Source organism: Micromesistius poutassou (genome assembly GCF_964030765.1).
Source record: "Micromesistius poutassou genome assembly, chromosome: 2".
Lineage (NCBI taxonomy): Eukaryota > Metazoa > Chordata > Actinopteri > Gadiformes > Gadidae > Micromesistius > Micromesistius poutassou.
The window spans coordinates 2837838-2857385 of record NC_140272.1 but is presented as its reverse complement, the minus strand read 5'-3'; the positions used below and the strand labels follow the sequence as shown (position 1 = coordinate 2857385).

Here is a 19548-nt window from a genome sequence, read left to right as displayed (position 1 = left end):
CTGTGTGTAATGTGGGTAGGGCTGCTGCTCAGTTTGTTGTTATCTGGGAAGGCAAAGGAGGAGTTGTCCAACAAACTGGGTTTTATTCAGCAGTTATCGAACAATCTGTGTTTTATAAAGAGCTTTCGAACGAACTGTCTTTTATTCAGCAGTCGGCAGCACCCAGGTTATCCACCCGACGATAGCTATCAGCCATGCCAGGGATAGAGAAGCTCCCGATAGAGGAGACACTCGATGATAGCCCCCAGGTAGGAGCTAAACACCCAGCTAGCACGCTAGCAGAGTCGCCCAGAATCAAAGACTATGCTTAGCTAAGCTAAGTAGCCTGTTAGCGGTAACTGTCAGATGTGAAGCCAACCAGCCTAATGTTTGTTTTGACGGGTCGATGTTCAGTCCGAGGTTGGCGTCTGTTAAACCCTTAGGTTAATATTTATTTAAACGTTTAGATTTATTTAAAAGTTGTTAATATTGGGTCGGGTCTTTTTCCCGATGGATTTTTTTTCCCCAGTGTCGATTAAATGTACTGACACCAGGTCCGTTACTGTTACTTCCTTAGCTGGAAGGCTAGCAGCTCCTTGTCCACTCCTACAGGATAATATTTCATTCCATTGTGTGAAATTAAACGAGATAAAGGGTAAAATTGTGGATAGATACGACAGAGATCTTCCTGCAAAATGACATCTGTTCTCTAACAGTAGTAGTAACTACAAAAAGCTAGGGCTGTCTGTATTTTATGGGTTTATGTATTCTTATGTGTACATATCATATCTTTGTATAAATAAATGTTAACAACCATACCACATGCATTACACACAATTCGTTTTGCCTGACATGCTAAATAAACCAATCAACTACAATATATAGTGTTATGAACTGGACTTCTTATTTAGAAACCTCTACTATGTACTGTGTTCTATTAAAGTGTCACTTCACCAAATAACACATGAAATACATGAATCAAACATATTGTGGACGGTCATGAGTCATGAGCATAAAGTCATTAACATAGAGGCATGACCATAAAGTCATAAAAATAAACGTATAAACAAAGGTATCTTCAAAGATAAAGAACATAAAAGGAATATTGCAAGGATAAATAAAGGAAAGGTTTAGAAGTTATACTTGTTTAGGAAAAAAAGGTAGGCTTGGCACTTGGTTGGAGGATGAGGTATGGTTTAACTGTATTTGGTTTTAAGGTGTGTGTGTGTGTGTGTGTGTGTGCATGTAGACTCGTTCTCTGCTGGGGGTGTTTGAGGAAGATGCAGCAGCGATATCCAACTACTCTTCACAACTCTACGACGCCATGCAGCGCATCTACCATGCACAGGTACACACACACACACACACACACACACTTAAACACACACACTTAAACACACACACTTATCCGGTTGTTTCTCCTGTGTTACAGAATGAGCTGAGCGCTGCTACTCACCTGACCTCCAAACTCCTCCGCGAGTATGATACACAGGTACTGCAATTCTACTACTCGTACTACTCTACTGTAAGCTACTAAACTACATAATGGAAAAATACCCCTAGAGTCAGCGAGAGCAGGAGCGGAAGATGACTCACCTGTGATGGACACGGTTACTGACCCTGGAACGAATTTGACTGAGTAAGGAAAGCATGTCGGTGAAAGCCACTTGTTCTTAACTGAGAAGAAGCTGCAGGTGTGTGTGTGTGGCTGGCAGAAGGTTACTACTCTAAAGGGCCTGAGAATCCTTCAAAGGAAAATTAAGTGCTTGGTAAAAGGAACACAGGGAACCCGCATTGATAGCTACTTCTTAAGTAGTGCATCGAGTCAGTCGGTTGAAGTCCAGCGACAGGAAGTAACCCATAGTTCGCAGGACATCAGCACCCCTGATGTTGAGGTAGATTCAAGCACTGAGGCAGAAAGAGAGGCCAGCCAAACAAAGAGGGAGATGATGAATGGTTATAGGCCTGGGGTCAGGTGGCCAGGCACAACAGAAGGTAAGACTGCATACTGCTGTTAGATGGGCCATTTGTCTTGCGTTTTTCACCATTGGTTGGTAGCCTAGTGGCCAGCGTGCTTGTAAGGTCAGTTGGGCCGGGGCTTCTGAATATGTGTTTTTCTTGGATTTTGGCACAAGGGATTATAACATCTGATCCTGTGTATTAATGAAATACTAATACTACTAGTACTACTACAGGTACTGCAATACATCTTCTAGTATTACTACAGGAACTGCAATACTACTACAGTACTACAATACTACTACTAAAAGTACAACAATACTACTACATATTCTACACAACTACTACAATACGGTAGTTCTACTGTAATATTTCTGGTGCTAGGCACTGTTATAAAACTACAGCTACAGGTACTGTAATATCCCTCAAGCGCAAACTGAGATTACATGAAACGCACACCTATTATGCCAATGCTATTATACTGGGTAGTTGCTGAATAAAGCAAGTCCCTGGCTGAACCAGTCTGACCCGATATTGTTGTTGTACCTCCAGCGATTTCCTCTAGGGGGCGATGACGAGGTGATGAGCTCCACACTGCAGCAGTTTGCCAAAGTCATCGATGAGGTGAGGAAGAAACCTGACCTAGTAGAGTTGGCGTCCATGAAACTACATCCAAAAGACTCTGTAGTTTGATATATGCTGGTTTAACATTTGTCAGACTGCAAGACTGAATTGTCAGACTCTCTCTCTCTCTCTCTCTCTCGCTCTCTCTCTCTCTCTCTCTCTCTCTCTCGCTCTCTCTCTCTAGTTGAGTTCCTCTCATGCAGTTCTCTCGACGCAGCTGGCGGATGCTATGATGTTTCCCATCACACAGTTCAAAGAACGGGACCTTAAAGGTACACACACACAGACACCCTGTCTATGTCTCTCACTCCTGTCTGTCTTTCTCCTGTCTGTGTCTCTCGCTGGACATGTTTCTTGCTCCCTTCTGTCTCTCCTGCACTGTCTGACCCCCTCTCTCTCTCCTGTCTGTCTCCCTCCCCTGTCTGTCTTTCTCTCCTGTCTGACCCAGAAATCCTGACCCTGAAGGAGGTTTTCCAGATCTCTAGTGACGGTGAGTTATCAATACGCTGATCAATATTAGCATTGTGATCGCTAAGCGATACTCTGATGTTTGGGCTTTGGATTTTTGTCCAAAGGTATGTACATTTATCACATCCCCATTACAAAAAAAGGGCTGGCAGGCTGCTCATGGATATTGATAACTGCTCCGTCTGCCTGTCCCTCTCTCTGCAGATCATGACATGGCTAACAACAGATACAGTCGTCTGTCCAAGAAGAGAGATAATGAAAGGGTATGTTGTCCTTATGATACGTATATACACATTCCTTATATATAACCTGTGTGTGTATATATTCTACAGGGGAGGTCATAGAGGATGTGTATATATTCTACAGGTGAGGTCATAGAGGATGTGTATATATTCTACAGGTGAGGTCGGAGGTCATAGAGGATGTGTATATATTCTACAGGTGAGGTCGGAGGTCATAGAGGATGTGTATACGGCATTTCAGAATGTTAGTAAACAATAGCCGTAACGACACTTCCGGGTGGCAGAACGAGCGGCTACCACTGACCTGAAGCCATCCAGCCGGCTGTAAACACAAATAATAATAATAAATAATAATAAATAAATAACAATAAAGACTATGTCACACAGTCAACAAAACATTGTTGTTGATCTGAAGTTGAAACGATGACGAAAACTATATTAATATAATATAATATATTATATATATATATATATTAATGAGATGTCCCGTAGCACCCCGCAAGAAGAAAATCATTAATTCAAGCCATTTACTCTGTTTTTCTCGATCGTGGAAGGGTTTGTTTACTAGTGGTGCCAACGGAGAATGCATCGGCTTTTGCCACCCGGAAGAACATAGTGTGACGTCATGGTGAATTGCCGTATATATTCTACAGGTGAGGTCGGAGGTCATAGAGGATGTGTATACAGCCCGTAAGAAGCAGCACCAGACCATGATGCACTACTTCAGTTCCCTCAACGCTCTGCAGTACAAGAAGAAGATCAGCCTCTTGGAGCCACTTTTGGGATACATGCAGGCACAGGTACTTTATGTTGATACTATATATAACATGAACATACGATATGAAATATATATTACCCGTAACGTGTGTGTGTGTGTCTGTGTAGATCAGTTTTTTTAAACTAGGTTCAGAGAACCTGACTCAGCAGTGGGAAGACTTCCTGGCAACAATTGGCACCAGCGTCCAGAAGTACCTACACACACACGTGCACACGCACACACACACACACACACACACACACACACACACACCTCACACCTGGGCTTGAACTTATGAATGACACGTCTTAAAAAAGATTTTCATTAAATATTTTTTCTTTTTTTTTTTAAGATTGAACAGGGAAAGACCATCTATATATCAAATTCGATTTTGGTGTGTCCTATCTTAAACTTGATCTGACTTGACTACATAAATGCTCCACAAATCTATTTACCGGTATGTTAGAGCTCAGAATTGAGTTTATATTCATCCTACTGAAACCGCACCATTCCTTAAATGGCTGAAGTTGCTCTTCAGTAGGGTTCTGTGACATTAGAAGCAACGTACAACAAGACAGTATGGTGAAAACCTCTGGATCATAGGAATCACACGGTCTGGTTAGACTGTATCACGCGTCTTCAAACGGCTGTGGGCTGACGTCAGTGAGGCTCATAGACTGTATGCGGGGGCTTTATTTCTGTGGTCCTAGGTTGGCGCAGAGGCAGACGTACTCAGAAATACTTATCTATCAGTCTGTTTTCTCTTTTTCAGCAAAAAATGTGATTTGAAAAAAAAGAGATTTGTCACGTTCAGTGGTTTTGTAATGAGAGAGGGTCATGTGCTGCTGTGTGCGTGTTGGCGTAAAGCTGCGGTCTAAAACATCAATTCAGTTACCACTTAAAGTTGGAACATTGAAGTCCTTTTCCAGAATCAAATCTATCACAAACCAGGACCAATTACGACAGTGGTCTTACTTTTCCATTTAATTCCAGTTCTGTTACAGCGTTTGTACCTAGCTGTAGTATTTGATATTACAAAAAAGCTTAGTGTAACAAATCTATTTTATTACAGAAGGAAATTGTTCATTAAACGGGAAGATAGTAGCCAACTGTGAAGTATGGGTAGGGAGACTGAGTGTGTGTGTGTGTGTGTGTGTGTGTGTGTGTGTGTGTGTGTGTGTGTGCGCGCGTAGTGTGCGTAGGGAGATGGAGACAGAGGTGGGCTCCATGCAGCAGACCATCCAGGAGATGGAGGATTCATGTGACCTCCTGTATGTACCGTCCGACCCTGACCCCACGCACACGCCCCTCAATCGAAACCTCACCAGGAAGCAGGGATACCTGTACACACGCATGTAAGACGCACACGCACACGCACACGCACACACACACACACACACACACGCACACGCACACACACACACCTGTGTAAAATATTGATGTGTAAACTGTGTGCGTCAGTAAAACAGGTTTGGTGTCATCGTCGTGGGAACGGCGGTACTTCTTCACCCAGGGGGGGAACCTGATGGGGCAGAGCCGGGGGGAGGTGGCGGGCGGGCTGCTCATGGACATTGATAACTGCTCCGTCATGGCCGTGGACTCAGACGACCGACGCTTCTGCTTCCAGATCACCTCCTTCGACGGCAAGAAGTAGGACTTCCTGTTGCGTCACCACCCCACTTCCTGTTACATCACCAGTCCACTCTCTGTTGGGTTCCAACCCCCTTCCTTGTTTATTGATCATGTCTTGATATTTATTTATAGTTATTATTGATTATCTATTGATAGTAAGTGACGATGTATCATTGATAGATATTGATTAGTATTGATAGTTGTTGATGTTATATGGATAGTTATTGGTTATTTATTGATGAGGTACTGATAGTTATTGATGTATCGATCAGAGTGGCGACGCTGCAGGCGGAAAACCGGAGAGAATGTGAAGAGGTGAGGCATGTCATACACGTGTTTATGTACGAGACAAAATGTTTTATGTTTTTATACTTAATTAATCATTTATTTCTCTTCATACTTAGTGGATCTCCACCATCAATAACATCTCCAAGAGGATTTACCTGAGTGAGAACGCAGAGGTCAGATCCCTTTCTATTTGCATATCAATAATGTTATTACACTGCTATTGGCTGATAAAACATAACTTCCTATTGGCTGTACTGTTTCAGGAGCTGGCTGCCAGAGTGAACCAATCAGCACTGGAGGCTGTCACCCCCTCCCCCTCCTTCCAACAGAGACATGAGAGCATGAAGCCTGCTGGGTAATGGTCCCTCTGTAATAATGGAACTAATTAGAAAATAGAGTAAACATTACTAATGTAAGTGTAATGCATACAGTCAAAAGTTAAGACTATAATATGAGATGATTTGGTAATAGGCAGGATAGCCTTGAGTTAAGGGAAAACTTGGGTTTTACAATTTCAAACAAGTAGAAAATATTTGTACCCGCATTTTCCCTTAGACCCAAAATGATCATGTTGAAAATCAAAGTGTCGCCTGTGATTAGGCCAGAGAATGACTCGTCGAGTCATGAGTCTAAACTGTCCAGGGCTGTGTCAAACAAACATGTTCCTGGAGGTAGAATGACTCCTCTGACATTGCAGTGATGGCCGGTTCTCTCTCCCAGTCCCAGTAAAGGGCGAGCGAGCAGCATCAGCTCTGTGGGATCAGAGATCTCTCCCGCCCTCTCTGCTCTCTCGTTCGATGCCCTGGTCGCCCCGGAAACGCCCATACAGTTCGACATCATCTCCCCCGCCACTGAGGGGGACGTGGCCCAGACACGGACCCCCACCCACGGCAGGTACGCTCAGCTGGGGTTGGCTGAAGGATATTGGGCTCTGACTGGTACTGATCGATACTGGCCAGGGATTGGCTAATAGATACGTGTGTGTGTGTGTTTGTGTATGTGTGTGTGTGCGCGTGTGTGTGTGTGTGTGTTAGCAGGAGGAGTAACCCGTTTGGAGAGTCAGGAGAAATCAGTGAAGAGGAAAACCCAGGTCGGTCTTTCTGTCCGTCCATCTGCCTGTCAGTAATTAATTCCCATGACCCGGTCTGAGTGTTTCCATGGTGATGACCTCTGATAAGGATCAGCTTAGCGAGGTGATGTCACCAGCGTTCCCATCTTAACATGTGTTTGTGTTTGTGTGTAGACTCAATCCTCCACCAGCTGTTTGTAGTGCGCTTCCTGGGTAGCATGGAGGTGCGTAGCGGGGAGCAGGGTCATGCGACCGGGGAGACGGGTCATGTGACCGGGGAGCAGGGTCATGTGATCGGGGAGACGATGCGTCAGATCCTGGCGGCGAGGGCGATCCACAACGTGTTCCGCATGACCGAGTCCCACCTGCTGGTCACCTGCAGCTGCCTCAAGTAACCATGACAACCACTCACTACACACTGAGGCAGCTGCCTCACGTAACCATGGCAACCACTCACTACACTCTACTGCAGCTTCCTCGAGTAACCATGACAACCACTCACACTGAGGCTGCTGCCTCAAGTAACCATGGCAACCGCTCACTATACTCTACTGCAGCTTCCTGAAGTAACCATGGCAACAACTCAATACACACTACTGCAGCTGCCTCAAGTGACCATGGCAACAACTCAATACACACTACTGCAGCTGCCTCAAGTGACCATGGCAACAACTCAATACACACTACTGCAGCTGCCTCAAGTGACCATGGCAGCAACTCAATACACACTACTGCAGCTGCCTCAAGTAACAACCGTATGTGTTCTTTTCAGGCTCATTGATCCACAGACACAAGTCACCAGACTGAGGGTAAGACCTGTCTGCCTGTCTGTCTGTATCTCATCACTCAGTACGTTTACATGCACAGCTTAATTCGATTAAAGCCATAGTTCAACTATGCTCCTCAATTGGACAACTGCAATTGTCCGCGTATACATGGCGGTGAGTAAATCACTTAATTGGCCGAAGCATGTCATGCCCCGGTACGATAGGTGGCGCTGTGCCCATTTCAACTAGTGGTAATAGAGCCACGGTTGACCTCTTTACGTCACCAGCAACAACAAACTCAGGTGGCATTCGAGAAAGATGTTTTCAGTAGACAGCTGTCAGTTCACTTCGGGTCCATATAATTTCATCTCCGTCGTATGCGGACTCCTCCGGCTGCTCTGCCGGCGGAGGAGTCCGCATACGACTGAGAGGTCGAAATAATGGAGTGTCGGAGAAATTATATGGACCCGAAGTGAACTGACAGCTGTCTGCTGAAACATCGCTTTCTCCTCCATGTTCGTTTCAATCTGGACTTCAGAGAGTCAAAGCCAAAGTTAATTTCCCCCAATTCCTTTCCCCCATGGTCGAGATAAACCCCATTATGAGTCTTTACTTGTTGTGGAAGTACCAGAGAGTCGGAGAACCCGACGCAGTCTGTAAGATTCATAATATCAGAGAATACCCCCGTCAGTTCGGCCGCAGCACAATGAATGAATCAAGATCGTAGTTATTTTACAACCTCATTGATGAGAAACATTTAGAAAAACATGCACTTTATTTCAGCCTTGGGTGAAATCAAAGTCATCGATCACAGTGTGTACTGAATGCATGTTGATGATGATACACTCCTTATATGGGGTAACTACATTGGCACGACACCGGCTTCCTCCATCTTCTGCGCCAGCTTTTTTAATAAATCGCCTATCCGAAGTGAGTGAGATCTTAAACACGTCGGGAGAAAAAAACATTCATTTTGACTGATGTGCCTGAAGTTACTACTTTACAACCTCGTTGATGACCCACATTTAGAAAAACATGTACTTTTAATTCAGCCTTGGGTGAAATGGAAGCCTAGTGTCTGTGTGCTTCCACCACCATTGAATGCATGCCATGCGCGCTCCCGCGGCCAGGACACAATTCTTATAGGGGGTAACTACATTCACCGGCTTCCTCCATCTTCTGCGCCACCGACAACAACAACACGACTATCTTCTCCTTCTACTTCTGGCTCACGGCCCGGGAAAAGATCTCGAGCATGCGCAGAACGCAATTCAACACATAATCCAATTCGACTCTGTATGCACGCTTAACTCGACTATGAATCGCATTATCTAGGGGTCTTAATTCGACTATGAGTAACCCAATTCGATTCGAGTATAGCTCGACTAAGGTGTATACATGCATCTTAGTAATCCAATCATAGTTGGACTAAGCCAATAAGTTGACTTTCTTGAGTGTCATGTAAACACACTGACTATCATCTCTTATCTCTCTCTATGGCCCTGTTTACACAAGATAAATATCTAGCTTCTACAACCCATTTTGAAGTGCGATTGTATCTAGATTTGAAAACCTCATCTGTTTACATGAAACGCCCAACACACTCACAACCATCTCAGTCTGTACATGTAGTCGACTTTTCGAGAGATCCTCGCTTGATATGTGTACAGGTTTCAGGTTTATACCACACACACATTTGGGAAATCTCAGAGAATGGGTGGTGCATTTTCTAGGATTCATCATCATCACAATCATTAGAAGGATATGCACAGGGCGGCAATGTTCCAGATAAATTAGTGTATGATGCCTCCTGCCTGTAGATTGTTTGGCAACCGGTTGCCATATGAGCTTAGCACATGAGTTGACAGCTGTGGACACAACCGTTTCTGCATGTTTAGACAGAGAACATATCTCTCTCTGAATCAGGATCTCACAACCCCTTTCGAATAGTGATTTGAAGAGAGCCTCAGTACGCTTGTGTACTGAGGGAGAGACACAGGCCTTTGTCTCTCCCGGTCACCCTTAACCATTGCTCTCACTCTGTCTCTGTCACTCTCTCTGTCTCATCTATATCTATGTCTCATCTATTTTTATGTCCTCCATCTCTCCATGTCTCATCTCTCCATGTCTCTCGTCCAGTTCCCCCTCCAGAGTGTGCTCCAGAGTGCGTCTCATCAGGACAATAAGAGGCTGCTGGGGTTCCTGCTGGACTCTCAAGACCCCAACGGCAGCAAGACAGTCTGCTACATCTTTGAGACCAACAACGATGGAGAGAAGGTAGATGAGACTCAGCTATATACTCACATCAACTATATACTAAAGTAGTGAAACAACGATAGAGGGAATGTAGACTCTACTAACTATATAATAGTTACAACTATATACTAAAGTAGTAAAACAACGATAGAGCGAATGTAGACTAGACTCATCTATATAATAATTTAAACTATATACTAAAGAAGTGAAACAACGATGGAGAGAAGGTACATGAGACTCAACTGTATACTAATATAAACTATATACTAAAGTAGTCCAACAAAAATGCAGAGAAGAGAAGTATTAGTTTAAAGTCTTGTTTTACTATAATTAATTGTCATGTTTCAGATCTGTGACAGCATCGGTCTAGCCAAGCAGATCGCCTTCCACTCTGACCTGGTGAGTGTTCTGTCTGTCTGTCTGTCTGTCTGTCTGTCTGTCTGCCTGACTGCCTGCCTGCCTGCCTGTCTGTCTGTCAGTGTATAATGTGTGTATATATATTTGTGTGTGTGTGAGTAGGACAAGAAGGAGGCGCGGAAGAGGAAGGAGCAGAATAAGGAGCATGAGAAGAAGGAGGAGGAGCTCAGTAAACAGAGACAGATCGAGAAGGTAACCTTTGACCCCTGACCTTGAACCCTCACCTGTCCTGAGTGGGTCGCTAGCTAACGTTGAGCTACAGGTAGCTAGCTTACAGATCAATTCAAGTTAAAAGTTGAAATTATGAATTATTATGATTTTTAAATAAGAGGGGGTCTCTCTTTCTCTCTCTCAGGATTTGGAGGAGCAGAGTCGGTTGATTGCTGCCTCTAGTCGTCCTGCAAACCCACCCTCCTCTGATGGACAGTTCCTGGTGCTTAGCAACAGCCAATCAGAGGACAGTGATGCAGGGGAGGAGGGAAAGAAGCAGGGCGAATCAGACGCCTGACTGGCTGCCTTAGCACCACCCACGCAGCATCAGTAAGGGACTTTTACTGTCGCTTTCATTTTTGGGACTTTTCTTTTGTCATTCGTGTCAAAATGTTTTTCACCAGTGTGTATTGCACAAGATGGACAGAGATTGTGTGTGTGTGTGGGTGTGCGTGAGAGAGTGTGTGTTTGGGAGTGTGTGTGTGTGGTGGTTAACTCTACTAAACTTAGAATCTAACGTTTGAACACGAGATGGCTTCCGGTCCAGAACCCACCAGAACACGGCCAACTACTTATTGAGTTACTGATTTAAGCCACTGATCACCGCCAGCACATGGTTGGGGCGGGACTACGTGTGGGAGTGGCTTACTGGCATGTTTCTATCATAATATGTTATTATACTATCATGATATTATACTAATATTTGGCACCTGGTTATCACAGCCAGATCACAGACCATATCTTACTGTAAATATGACTTGGTATGTCTTAAACCAATAAAGCACTAACACTGCTGGACTACGACTATATACATCTGTGTGTGGTGTGTGTGTGTATGCGTGCATTTGCATGTTTTGGGGGTGTCATGTCATAGGCTTAAAAACCCTTACTCTAACTGGTACTAACTTGTCACTAAACTCATTCTTAAGTTTGATAAAATAACTGAAATCCAGTTTTGTTGCATAAGCGGATCACACTGGTGAGTTCTCCATGTCGTGTCAAAAATGTACACAGTACTCCACCTGGATTAATTTAAAATATAGTAAAGGCCTTCAACAGAAACACATAAATGCTAAACTAAATTTTATAAATATATATAATCATGCCCACAATGTTTTAGTGAAAAACTGGATTTGTACTGATCTGTAGTGAATGAAGTTATTTCAAACAGTTTTATCTCGATTTGGTATAGAATACCATAATGATCTGGCCAAGTTAAGAAATTAAATATTCTTCATTTAACTTGTTATGTCCTTTCTTTCTAAATCTTGATTAAAAATTAGGTCCATATAGGTTCCCATCAATATTCTGGGGTTCCCTAACTTATGTAAACTTAATATACACCGCTCACAACTATACAAGAGTATGTTAAGCATAGAAGAAAACCATGTTGAATTTAAGCAATCAGTGGTTAAATAACTGGTCAATGTATGTAAAGACCAACAGTGACCTTGCTTTCATTTTATGTAAACAAATGTTTTAAGTGTTTTAGTCTAAAGAGACTTTTTACATAAGCTCTAGAATTAATAAAAAAATTATCAAATAAGACTTTGCAACATATGTTTGTTTTGGAAGATAAAGCATATCTGCTAAGTGATAACTTTAATATAACTCGCAAGGACATTTGGCTATACTGCCCTACAAGGGCAAACGGGCAGAACCTTGGAATAATCTTCCCGTTTTGGACCAAAAACAATTACAAGGAAAATGAATGTATTGTGGAATACAAAAAAAGATATCTGAATGAAACACTAGTAACTGCAACTTTTGTATTGCCTGCATAGCCACTTATAGTAAGACAAAGGCAGAGTGCACTATCTGCAATTTGGGGTCATGGGTCAAAACCTTTTCAGGACATCGTGTTTATTCATCAAATTTGTGTATCACAGTAAATCTTTTTTTTTTTTTTTTTTTTGCTTTTATCCATTTCAAAATGCATGAATAGTGCATTTTCTTAGGGGTTAGGGCTCAAAAATATCAAGTGCTTAAACAACAATCATATATTAAATACATTTCCTGAGCAGCAAACATGCTGCTCAAATGCTATTCGTTAGTAGTTCAACCAAACCTCCTCCATATACCTGAGAGACCTCATCAGCACTGGGAGTTAATCGGTATGGAGGGAATCAGCAGCATATGCACATCCATCACATTGGTGCCGGTTAATCCCGGTGAGAGAAGACGCCGGCCCCCCGAGACATTGGAGAGGAACGTGAAGGAATCGTTGTCCTTCAGGGTGCCCTCGACGTCCAGCCCTTGTGCTCGCGCTTCCTCCCACAGGCCGCCATCGGTGACGGCGCCGGCGGCCTCCGTGGGCCCGTCCTGCCCGTCCGTCCCGCCGCTCAGGAACATGGGGCCCTTCGGTGGGAGCTCCATCCCCCTCAGCTCCAGACCCACGCGCAGAGCCAGCTCCTGGTTGCGGCCGCCGCGCCCCTTGCCCGTCAGCTCCACGGTGGGCTCCCCTCCGGCCAGCAGGCAGGTGGCTCCCCAGCCCTCCTTACGCACCTCGTCCAGGACCTGCATGGTGCGGCACAGGTCCCAGCTCTCCACCCCGACCTCGGGCCCCAGCCGCAGCATCTCGGCCGCCAGCTCCGGGGCCGGCTCCTCGCGGGAGGAGGCGAAGCGCGCCAGCAGGCCGTAGAGACGGGAGACCGCCTTGACGTCGCCGCACACGTCGCCCGACAGAACCACGGGCCGGAAGCCCAGCTCCCGGGCGCGGCGACCCGCACACTTCAGAGCGATGCCGTTGGAGCCGATGACCGCGTTGAGCACGCCCCCCCTCCCCCGAGATTCCTCCTTGATGTTCTCCCAACGGGGGCTTGCTCGCCCGAGGACTTCCTTCACCGAGACGGGGAGGGAGTCCGACAGCTTGTAACTCTGCAGGATGGAGATGACCTCCTCAGGCCACACGTCAGTCCTCACTGTGGGGCCGCTGGCTATCAGATCAAGAGGATCACCGATGACATCGGACAGGATCAATGAAACCACCTGGGAGGCAACGCGGAGACAAGCGCCAAGGGGATTGATTTGTGTTTTTTTGTCAGGAGAGGCTGACAAGTTTATTTTTAACCAGCGCTCCATTGGTTAAGGAAACCTTACCTGAGCAGGGTGTGCCACATGGGCCAGTCCTCCACCCTTCAGTAAGGAAAGGGCCCGGCGTACCGTGTTGAGCTCCTGAATAGTGGCCCCGGCCCCGGCCAACCTGCGGGTCACGTCGTGCTTCTCCTGTAGTGAGATGGGTGGAATGGGGGCCGGCAAGAGTGCAGAGCCCCCGCCTGCAAGACACGTGAGAGCGCGGCGTGAAAGCAATGCCCTGCCCACTGTTCGTTCGCGCCGCCATAGCCTGGATTATCAGTTTGGTGTTGGGTATGTGCCCTACCCGAGATCAGTACGAGTAGCAGGTCGTTCTCAGTCAGCCCACTGGCTAACTGCTTGATGCACTCAGCTGCATTCTGGGCATCGGCATCAGGCAGATTGTGTTTAGCTCCTTCCATTACTTTGATGCGACTATGGTCTTTTAACAGCATCTGACTGGAATAGACACGGGGGTCACGTTACACTTGAACTCTGTTTGTGTCGTTACCTCGTGCACTGTGTGACACTGTCTGATAGCTGGTGCTGTCTGCAAAGGAACGGAGCAGGGCTTCTGCTTACCTCTTTCCATGACACCGTAAGGTCTCTTGAATCCCGTGCGGCACGCTGATCACTCCCTTCACCAGGTGGTCACCAGCGATCCGCTCTGCCTCGGCGGCCATGCCCAGCACGGCCTTCCCAAAGCCCACTAGGTGCAGGTTGTTCCGGAGGACGAAGGTGCGGCCGTCGATGACCAGCGAGTCATCCTTCCGCTCCACGCCTCGCCGCACGACTGCGTCCGGCTGCACCGCTTCCACCGCCGTGGCGAACAGCTCCCGCGCCCGCGCCTCCAGGGACATCCGGCAGACGGCCGTCCTCCTCACACCCGTGAGGGAGACCAACGTTTGGGACTGGAGCAGGGAGAGAATACGCGCCATGGGCTGTTGAAGAAGTTGATGCTGGAAGCACAAAAAGGCAGGGGTTGTAAGTGCAAATCCTAAAAAAAAAAAAAAGTTAACAAAACGAGGCATTGATTCAAATAAAAGTGGAGACAGCTAATGTTTAGCAATGTCTGCTTGCTGGAGATTAGTAAAATGCCTTAATTCTTACCTGTGTAGATAAAGAAAAGGGGATTTAATACAAAGAAATGTGCGCTCGGAGAGCTGGACACCGCAAAAAGCACATTGGTCAGTGTTTCACAAATCTGGCTGGAGATTGTGAAGAGTTGGATGTGTACCCAATGTGTAATGATTGACTTGGCTTGTCCATAGTGCATATATAACGATTAGCCTGTTGATCTCGGTGAAAATATGTATTTTTATCTAGTCAAAGTACAACTATCAGCAAAGGAAGGATATAGTATACAAACGGTGTCACAAGACGTGTGAACCAGTTGCAGCCTATATCACTATAGCCTGTATCATTACAACACAAAGAGACAATGCACAATTCTTTCTTTCTTTCTTGACCCTTGGTCGATAACCTGTCAACATAAAGGCCTATGGTTTGGGTGTAAAAACGTTATGGACCAGTCAGAGAAGCAGTTAATTGATTGCATTATAATTGAGGGACTAAAGTGAAAGGCCATTTGAAAACACCCCAAAATAACCTTGTCAAAAGATAAAAGGGCATAAAATGTTTCAATCAATTGTTTGTTGTTCAACAACAGCATTTTAAAGCCGTACTGTCAACCATACAACTTTTTTAAATTACATAATTTACAAAATGTCGACATGCTAAATTATTCACGTTATTGACTGGCAAACAAACAGCCACAGAAATATATTGGTTTGTTGTCAACATCCACACATCGAATTTACCATTTTGTGGTCATGTTGAATTTGTAGTCTTTGCAGCGCTGACCGTATACAGTAATATTTGGGATAGGGACGGGAGCTGGTGGGGTTTTTCTATCGCGAGATCTTGTTATGTTTTCACGACACTGCGCATGTTCGCTAAATATGCGCCTAACATACGTAGAGGTAAAGAGGCGGTTCCATTGCCTTCCCGTGTATGCATGTATCACAGGCGGGCTTTTCTTACAGTTTTTGAATTATCATTCTAAATAAGAAACATTACATCACGGTGTTTTTATATATTTGCAATAATAAGTACCGTTCCACTGTACGCAGTTTACAGTAGACCGAGGGTTTGCGTCCCTCCCCAACCACACAGAGGCCATCATGAAGCTAACGGACAATGTGCTACGAAGCTTCAGGGTGGCGAAGGTGTTCCGGGAAAACTCAGACAAAATCAATTGCTTTGACTTCAGTTCCAACGGGGAAACCATTATTTCCAGTAGTGACGATGACTCTCTCGTCTTATACGACTGCCAAGAGGGAAAGTAAGAACGATGATTCCTATAATACGTAGCTATCAAGTCTCGTTAGCCAGTTAGCCGCTCCACAGTAGCCTCCTCCCGGGCCCGCTCGCTGCAGAGCGACCCCGCTCTCGCGTAATCCCTATGCCGCTCTTTAGGTGGGGGCAGCCGGTTTGAGTGTGTACTGGAAATGCTGCCTTTTCACGTTTAAGTCAGCGCCATCACTCGATTGTTTGAATTAATACATGAGCGCTTAATGGCCCGTGTGAAACTGTATCTCAAAGGATAGTCTGAAATTATCGTAACAATATGTAAGAAATATTTCTGATGACCGATTTTCCTACATATTGATCTGCAGACCAAAGAGAACACTCTACAGTAAAAAGTACGGAGTCGATCTCATCAGGTATACACATGCAGCCAACACTGTGGTCTACAGTTCCAATAAAATTGATGGTACGTATCCCTCTCTACTTACATCCGTCGTTATTGCTTGTGAATGGCGTTTTAAATGCATCAACGTTACTGTGTTTGACCACAAATGAACGATGTACACCCTTATTTTTTTTATCACTTCTGGAGGACCTACTGCTCACTTTGGTCTGAGGTAGTTGTTTGTACAGTTTGAGGGTCCATGATTCTGCCCCATACAGGAGCTAACTGTACAAGTGACTGCCTTGCCCAAGGCTGTGCCTGCCCATCTCAACAGTCCATAAATGCATCCATGTCTATCAACCCCTGGTTATGAGTGACACGTTTTGTAATTTGAACCACAACATTTGAATATATCCAAGTGTTAATGCTTATATAATACATTTGGTTATGGGTATATAAGACGTATAAACTCTTGATGATACTGCAGACATCGAACATTTAAAGTTCTACTCAAGGTATAATTTCCTTGCAGAGGAAGATATATTAAAGATATCTTAAGTTATGATTGCTTCATCTTATATATTCGATCATTAATCCATTTGTGGTGTGTGGTCTTATTGAATTATAATCCTGTTGTGACTTTATTTCATAGACACAATTCGGTACCTATCCCTTCACGACAACAAATACATCCGCTACTTCCCTGGCCACAGCAAAAGGTACTTGGCTGACTCTGCATTAGAATGGTGTGGGGGGGTAAATCCTGGCCAGAAAAGACGGCGTTGAATTGATTCCAGAGCTCATTGTAGACGTTTTTTGTTTGTTTTCAGGGTAACATCCCTCTCCATGTCTCCTGTGGATGACACATTCATCTCTGGCTCGTTAGATAAAACCATCAGACTGTGGGATCTGCGGTCGCCCAACTGCCAGGCAAGTCTGACTGAGCATGCGTGTCATAATGTGTTAATCATAGTGGTCGATACTGCGATTTATGACTTACACTTTATATGGAGAGGGGCCTGACGGTGCGCTGTGCGTCCCACTCTCAGGGCCTGATGCACCTGCAGGGGAAGCCGGTGTGCTCCTTTGATCCAGAGGGTCTCATCTTCGCCGCCGGGATTAACTCTGAGATGGTGAAGCTGTACGACCTGCGGTCCTTCGACAAGGTGAGCGGTGCGGGATGCATGCACACGCGTTATGTATGCTGCTAACGGCGTAAAGGATATCAGGATATCAAAGCACTTGAGTGTGTGCGTATTCCATTCGGTTTACTTTAGTTCACTTTACTGACCGATTTTTCAATCTCACCTCTCGCAGGGTCCCTTCGCAACCTTTAAGCTCCAATATGATCGCACGTGTGAGTGGACGGGACTCAAGTTCAGCAACGACGGGAAGCTCATACTTCTGTCCACTAATGGGGGTGCCGTCCGACTCCTCGATGCCTTCAAGGGCGCCGTGCTGCATTCCTTTGGGGTGAGAAGCCATTTGTCTTCATGGACGCTTTCAATCCGAGCAGGACCTCTTGCTATTGGATGTCAAATATGTACTGCCCAGCAGCCCGTAGAGGCACGGGAGGTTGGTCGATAGGACGGCGTGTACCTTGAGCGGCTAGAAATGTGTGTTTCAGTTAGGTTAGGTCAAGTAGTCATACAATTCAAGTGTACTCGGCATTCATAAAATTGTATAAATTGTAAAACTGCCCACAAATAATCTTTTGAAGTTAGGGAGAAGTCTGCCTGTGAAATTCCATATGTACCTGCTGCTAAGGTACTATTGGCTGAGTTAGGCTAATGTTGTTGTTGTTGTTGTTTGTTTCTCAGGGCTATAACAACAGTAAAGGTGTCGCGTTGGAAGCATCGTTCACTCCTGATTCTCAGTTTATTATGATCGGTAAGTCAAGTCCATGCCACGTTACGTCGGACCGCGCTTGTCAAATGTATTCACATTTTTTCTCTGCATTATAGATTCCACCGCTACCAGTGTATAACACACCATACTGCTTTTATCCTTTATGACTTTACCTACCAGTGTATAACACACCATACTGCTTTTATCCTTTATGACTTTACCTACCAGTGTATAACACACCATACTGCTTTTATCCTTTATGACTTTACCTACCAGTGTATAACACACCATACTGCTTTTATCCTTTATGACTTTACCTACCAGTGTATAACACACCATACTGCTTTTATCCTTTATGACTTTGCCTACCAGCGTATAACACACCATACTGCTTTTATCCTTTATGACTTTGTCCTTTCCATAGGGATAGAGAGACTTGAAACCGGGTGCACAGATTTCTCAATCTTTTTGTTTGTGTTCTCTTATGTAATCTTATGAATAGGCTCCGAGGATGGAAAGATCCACGTGTGGAATGCCGAGAGTGGTTTAAAGGTGGCATTACTCGACGGCAAACACACGGGGCCTGTCACCTGCCTGCAGTTCAACCCCAAGTTCATGACATTTGCAAGTGCCTGTTCTAACATGGTAAGGCTAATCCTGACACCAAGATTTGTGGTCCGGTCCTAAAAAAAAAGCGGTCAACGCAATGCGTGCCCCATGCTAAGCCTGTTTGTATTCCACCAGGCGTTCTGGCTCCCCACCATCGATGACTGAGGAGAGCAGAGCTACAAAGTTGTGCTGTTGGCCGCAGGAAAGAAAATGCAAAATCCCTGCACTCCCAGCAGTTTTTGTTGTTTGTTTTACACACCTTTTTGTGTGTAAAAATGGCCTATTGTAAATAAGTAGATCGCAGAAATATAAATGTCTCCCGATTCTTTTGTTTTATACTGTAATTTAACATTAAATGTTGTTTCTATGACCGTGGCTTCGTTTGGCTCATTTCCACGATACTGGACCATGCTGAAATTAAACTAAATTGGGTCATTGTATTATTCTTGAAATATTAAATATTAAATCTAATATCTTTCTTTCTAAAGTAACTAGTAAATAAAAGTTGATTTATTTATAGAAAATATAAAGCCGCAGTCTACATTTATTAGCCTTGTAAGGCACACCCTACATTATGTGTTGCGCGCTATTGTATGTGTTGTATGTCTACAGTTCTTAACCAATTAATGACAACCAGTACCTATACATTATTAACT

The 19548-nt window shown here is 44.8% G+C and overlaps 3 protein-coding genes across 5 annotated transcripts; 2 read left to right on the top strand and 1 right to left on the bottom strand.

The window, feature by feature from the left end:
- Positions 1 to 37: 37 nt before the first annotated feature.
- Positions 38 to 11472, top strand: appl1 (adaptor protein, phosphotyrosine interaction, PH domain and leucine zipper containing 1). 3 transcript variants are annotated; one of them, XM_084464384.1, is made up of 22 exons: positions 38 to 248; positions 1229 to 1327; positions 1412 to 1471; positions 2491 to 2562; positions 2747 to 2834; positions 3011 to 3052; positions 3235 to 3293; positions 3926 to 4072; positions 4158 to 4240; positions 5223 to 5384; positions 5491 to 5679; positions 5934 to 5976; positions 6066 to 6122; positions 6213 to 6304; positions 6670 to 6843; positions 6987 to 7039; positions 7193 to 7409; positions 7791 to 7827; positions 9925 to 10062; positions 10390 to 10440; positions 10561 to 10650; positions 10814 to 11472. In XM_084464384.1, the coding sequence occupies exons 1-22, from the start codon at positions 195 to 197 to the stop codon at positions 10964 to 10966; spliced, it is 2160 nt and encodes a 719-aa protein (XP_084320510.1). In that variant the 5' UTR covers positions 38 to 194; the 3' UTR covers positions 10967 to 11472. The 3 variants fall into 3 exon arrangements, with proteins under 3 accessions (XP_084320510.1, XP_084320509.1, XP_084320511.1); XM_084464383.1 differs by having other exon boundaries at positions 39 to 248; positions 6984 to 7039; XM_084464385.1 differs by lacking the exons at positions 38 to 248; positions 1229 to 1327; positions 1412 to 1471 and adding an exon at positions 1541 to 1618 and having other exon boundaries at positions 6984 to 7039.
- A 758-nt stretch (positions 11473 to 12230) lies between these two features.
- On the bottom strand, positions 12231 to 14989 carry glyctk (glycerate kinase). Its single transcript, XM_084464125.1, has 5 exons — positions 14851 to 14989; positions 14323 to 14699; positions 14048 to 14199; positions 13768 to 13943; positions 12231 to 13656 (listed from the first exon to the last, which is right to left on the bottom strand). The coding sequence occupies exons 2-5, from the start codon at positions 14676 to 14678 to the stop codon at positions 12763 to 12765; spliced, it is 1578 nt and encodes a 525-aa protein (XP_084320251.1). The 5' UTR covers positions 14679 to 14699; positions 14851 to 14989; the 3' UTR covers positions 12231 to 12762.
- A 763-nt stretch (positions 14990 to 15752) lies between these two features.
- wdr82 (WD repeat domain 82) lies at positions 15753 to 19262 on the top strand. The gene is made up of 9 exons (XM_084464461.1): positions 15753 to 16084; positions 16419 to 16516; positions 17088 to 17154; positions 17266 to 17365; positions 17485 to 17601; positions 17753 to 17908; positions 18256 to 18325; positions 18786 to 18928; positions 19028 to 19262. The coding sequence occupies exons 1-9, from the start codon at positions 15924 to 15926 to the stop codon at positions 19055 to 19057; spliced, it is 942 nt and encodes a 313-aa protein (XP_084320587.1). The 5' UTR covers positions 15753 to 15923; the 3' UTR covers positions 19058 to 19262.
- Positions 19263 to 19548: the final 286 nt, after the last annotated feature.

What these genes read in the sequence shown, in the direction of transcription:
- appl1 (XM_084464383.1), top strand. Translation starts at nt 195, where the DNA reads ATGCCAGGGATAGAGAAGCTCCCGATAGAGGAGACACTCGATGATAGC. An exon ending in GGATACCTGTACACACGCAT is followed by an intron (nt 5,385 to 5,490) that starts GTAAGACGCACA and finishes TGTGTGCGTCAG; the next exon opens with TAAAACAGGTTTGGTGTCAT. An exon ending in ACCTCCTTCGACGGCAAGAA is followed by an intron (nt 5,680 to 5,933) that starts GTAGGACTTCCT and finishes TGTATCGATCAG; the next exon opens with AGTGGCGACGCTGCAGGCGG.
- glyctk (XM_084464125.1), bottom strand. Translation starts at nt 14,678, where the DNA reads ATGGCGCGTATTCTCTCCCTGCTCCAGTCCCAAACGTTGGTCTCCCTC. An exon ending in TTACGGTGTCATGGAAAGAG is followed by an intron (nt 14,200 to 14,322) that starts GTAAGCAGAAGC and finishes TGTCTATTCCAG; the next exon opens with TCAGATGCTGTTAAAAGACC. An exon ending in ATGTGGCACACCCTGCTCAG is followed by an intron (nt 13,657 to 13,767) that starts GTAAGGTTTCCT and finishes GTTGCCTCCCAG; the next exon opens with GTGGTTTCATTGATCCTGTC.
- wdr82 (XM_084464461.1), top strand. Translation starts at nt 15,924, where the DNA reads ATGAAGCTAACGGACAATGTGCTACGAAGCTTCAGGGTGGCGAAGGTG. An exon ending in TTCCCTGGCCACAGCAAAAG is followed by an intron (nt 17,155 to 17,265) that starts GTACTTGGCTGA and finishes GTTTGTTTTCAG; the next exon opens with GGTAACATCCCTCTCCATGT. An exon ending in TGCGGTCGCCCAACTGCCAG is followed by an intron (nt 17,366 to 17,484) that starts GCAAGTCTGACT and finishes TCCCACTCTCAG; the next exon opens with GGCCTGATGCACCTGCAGGG.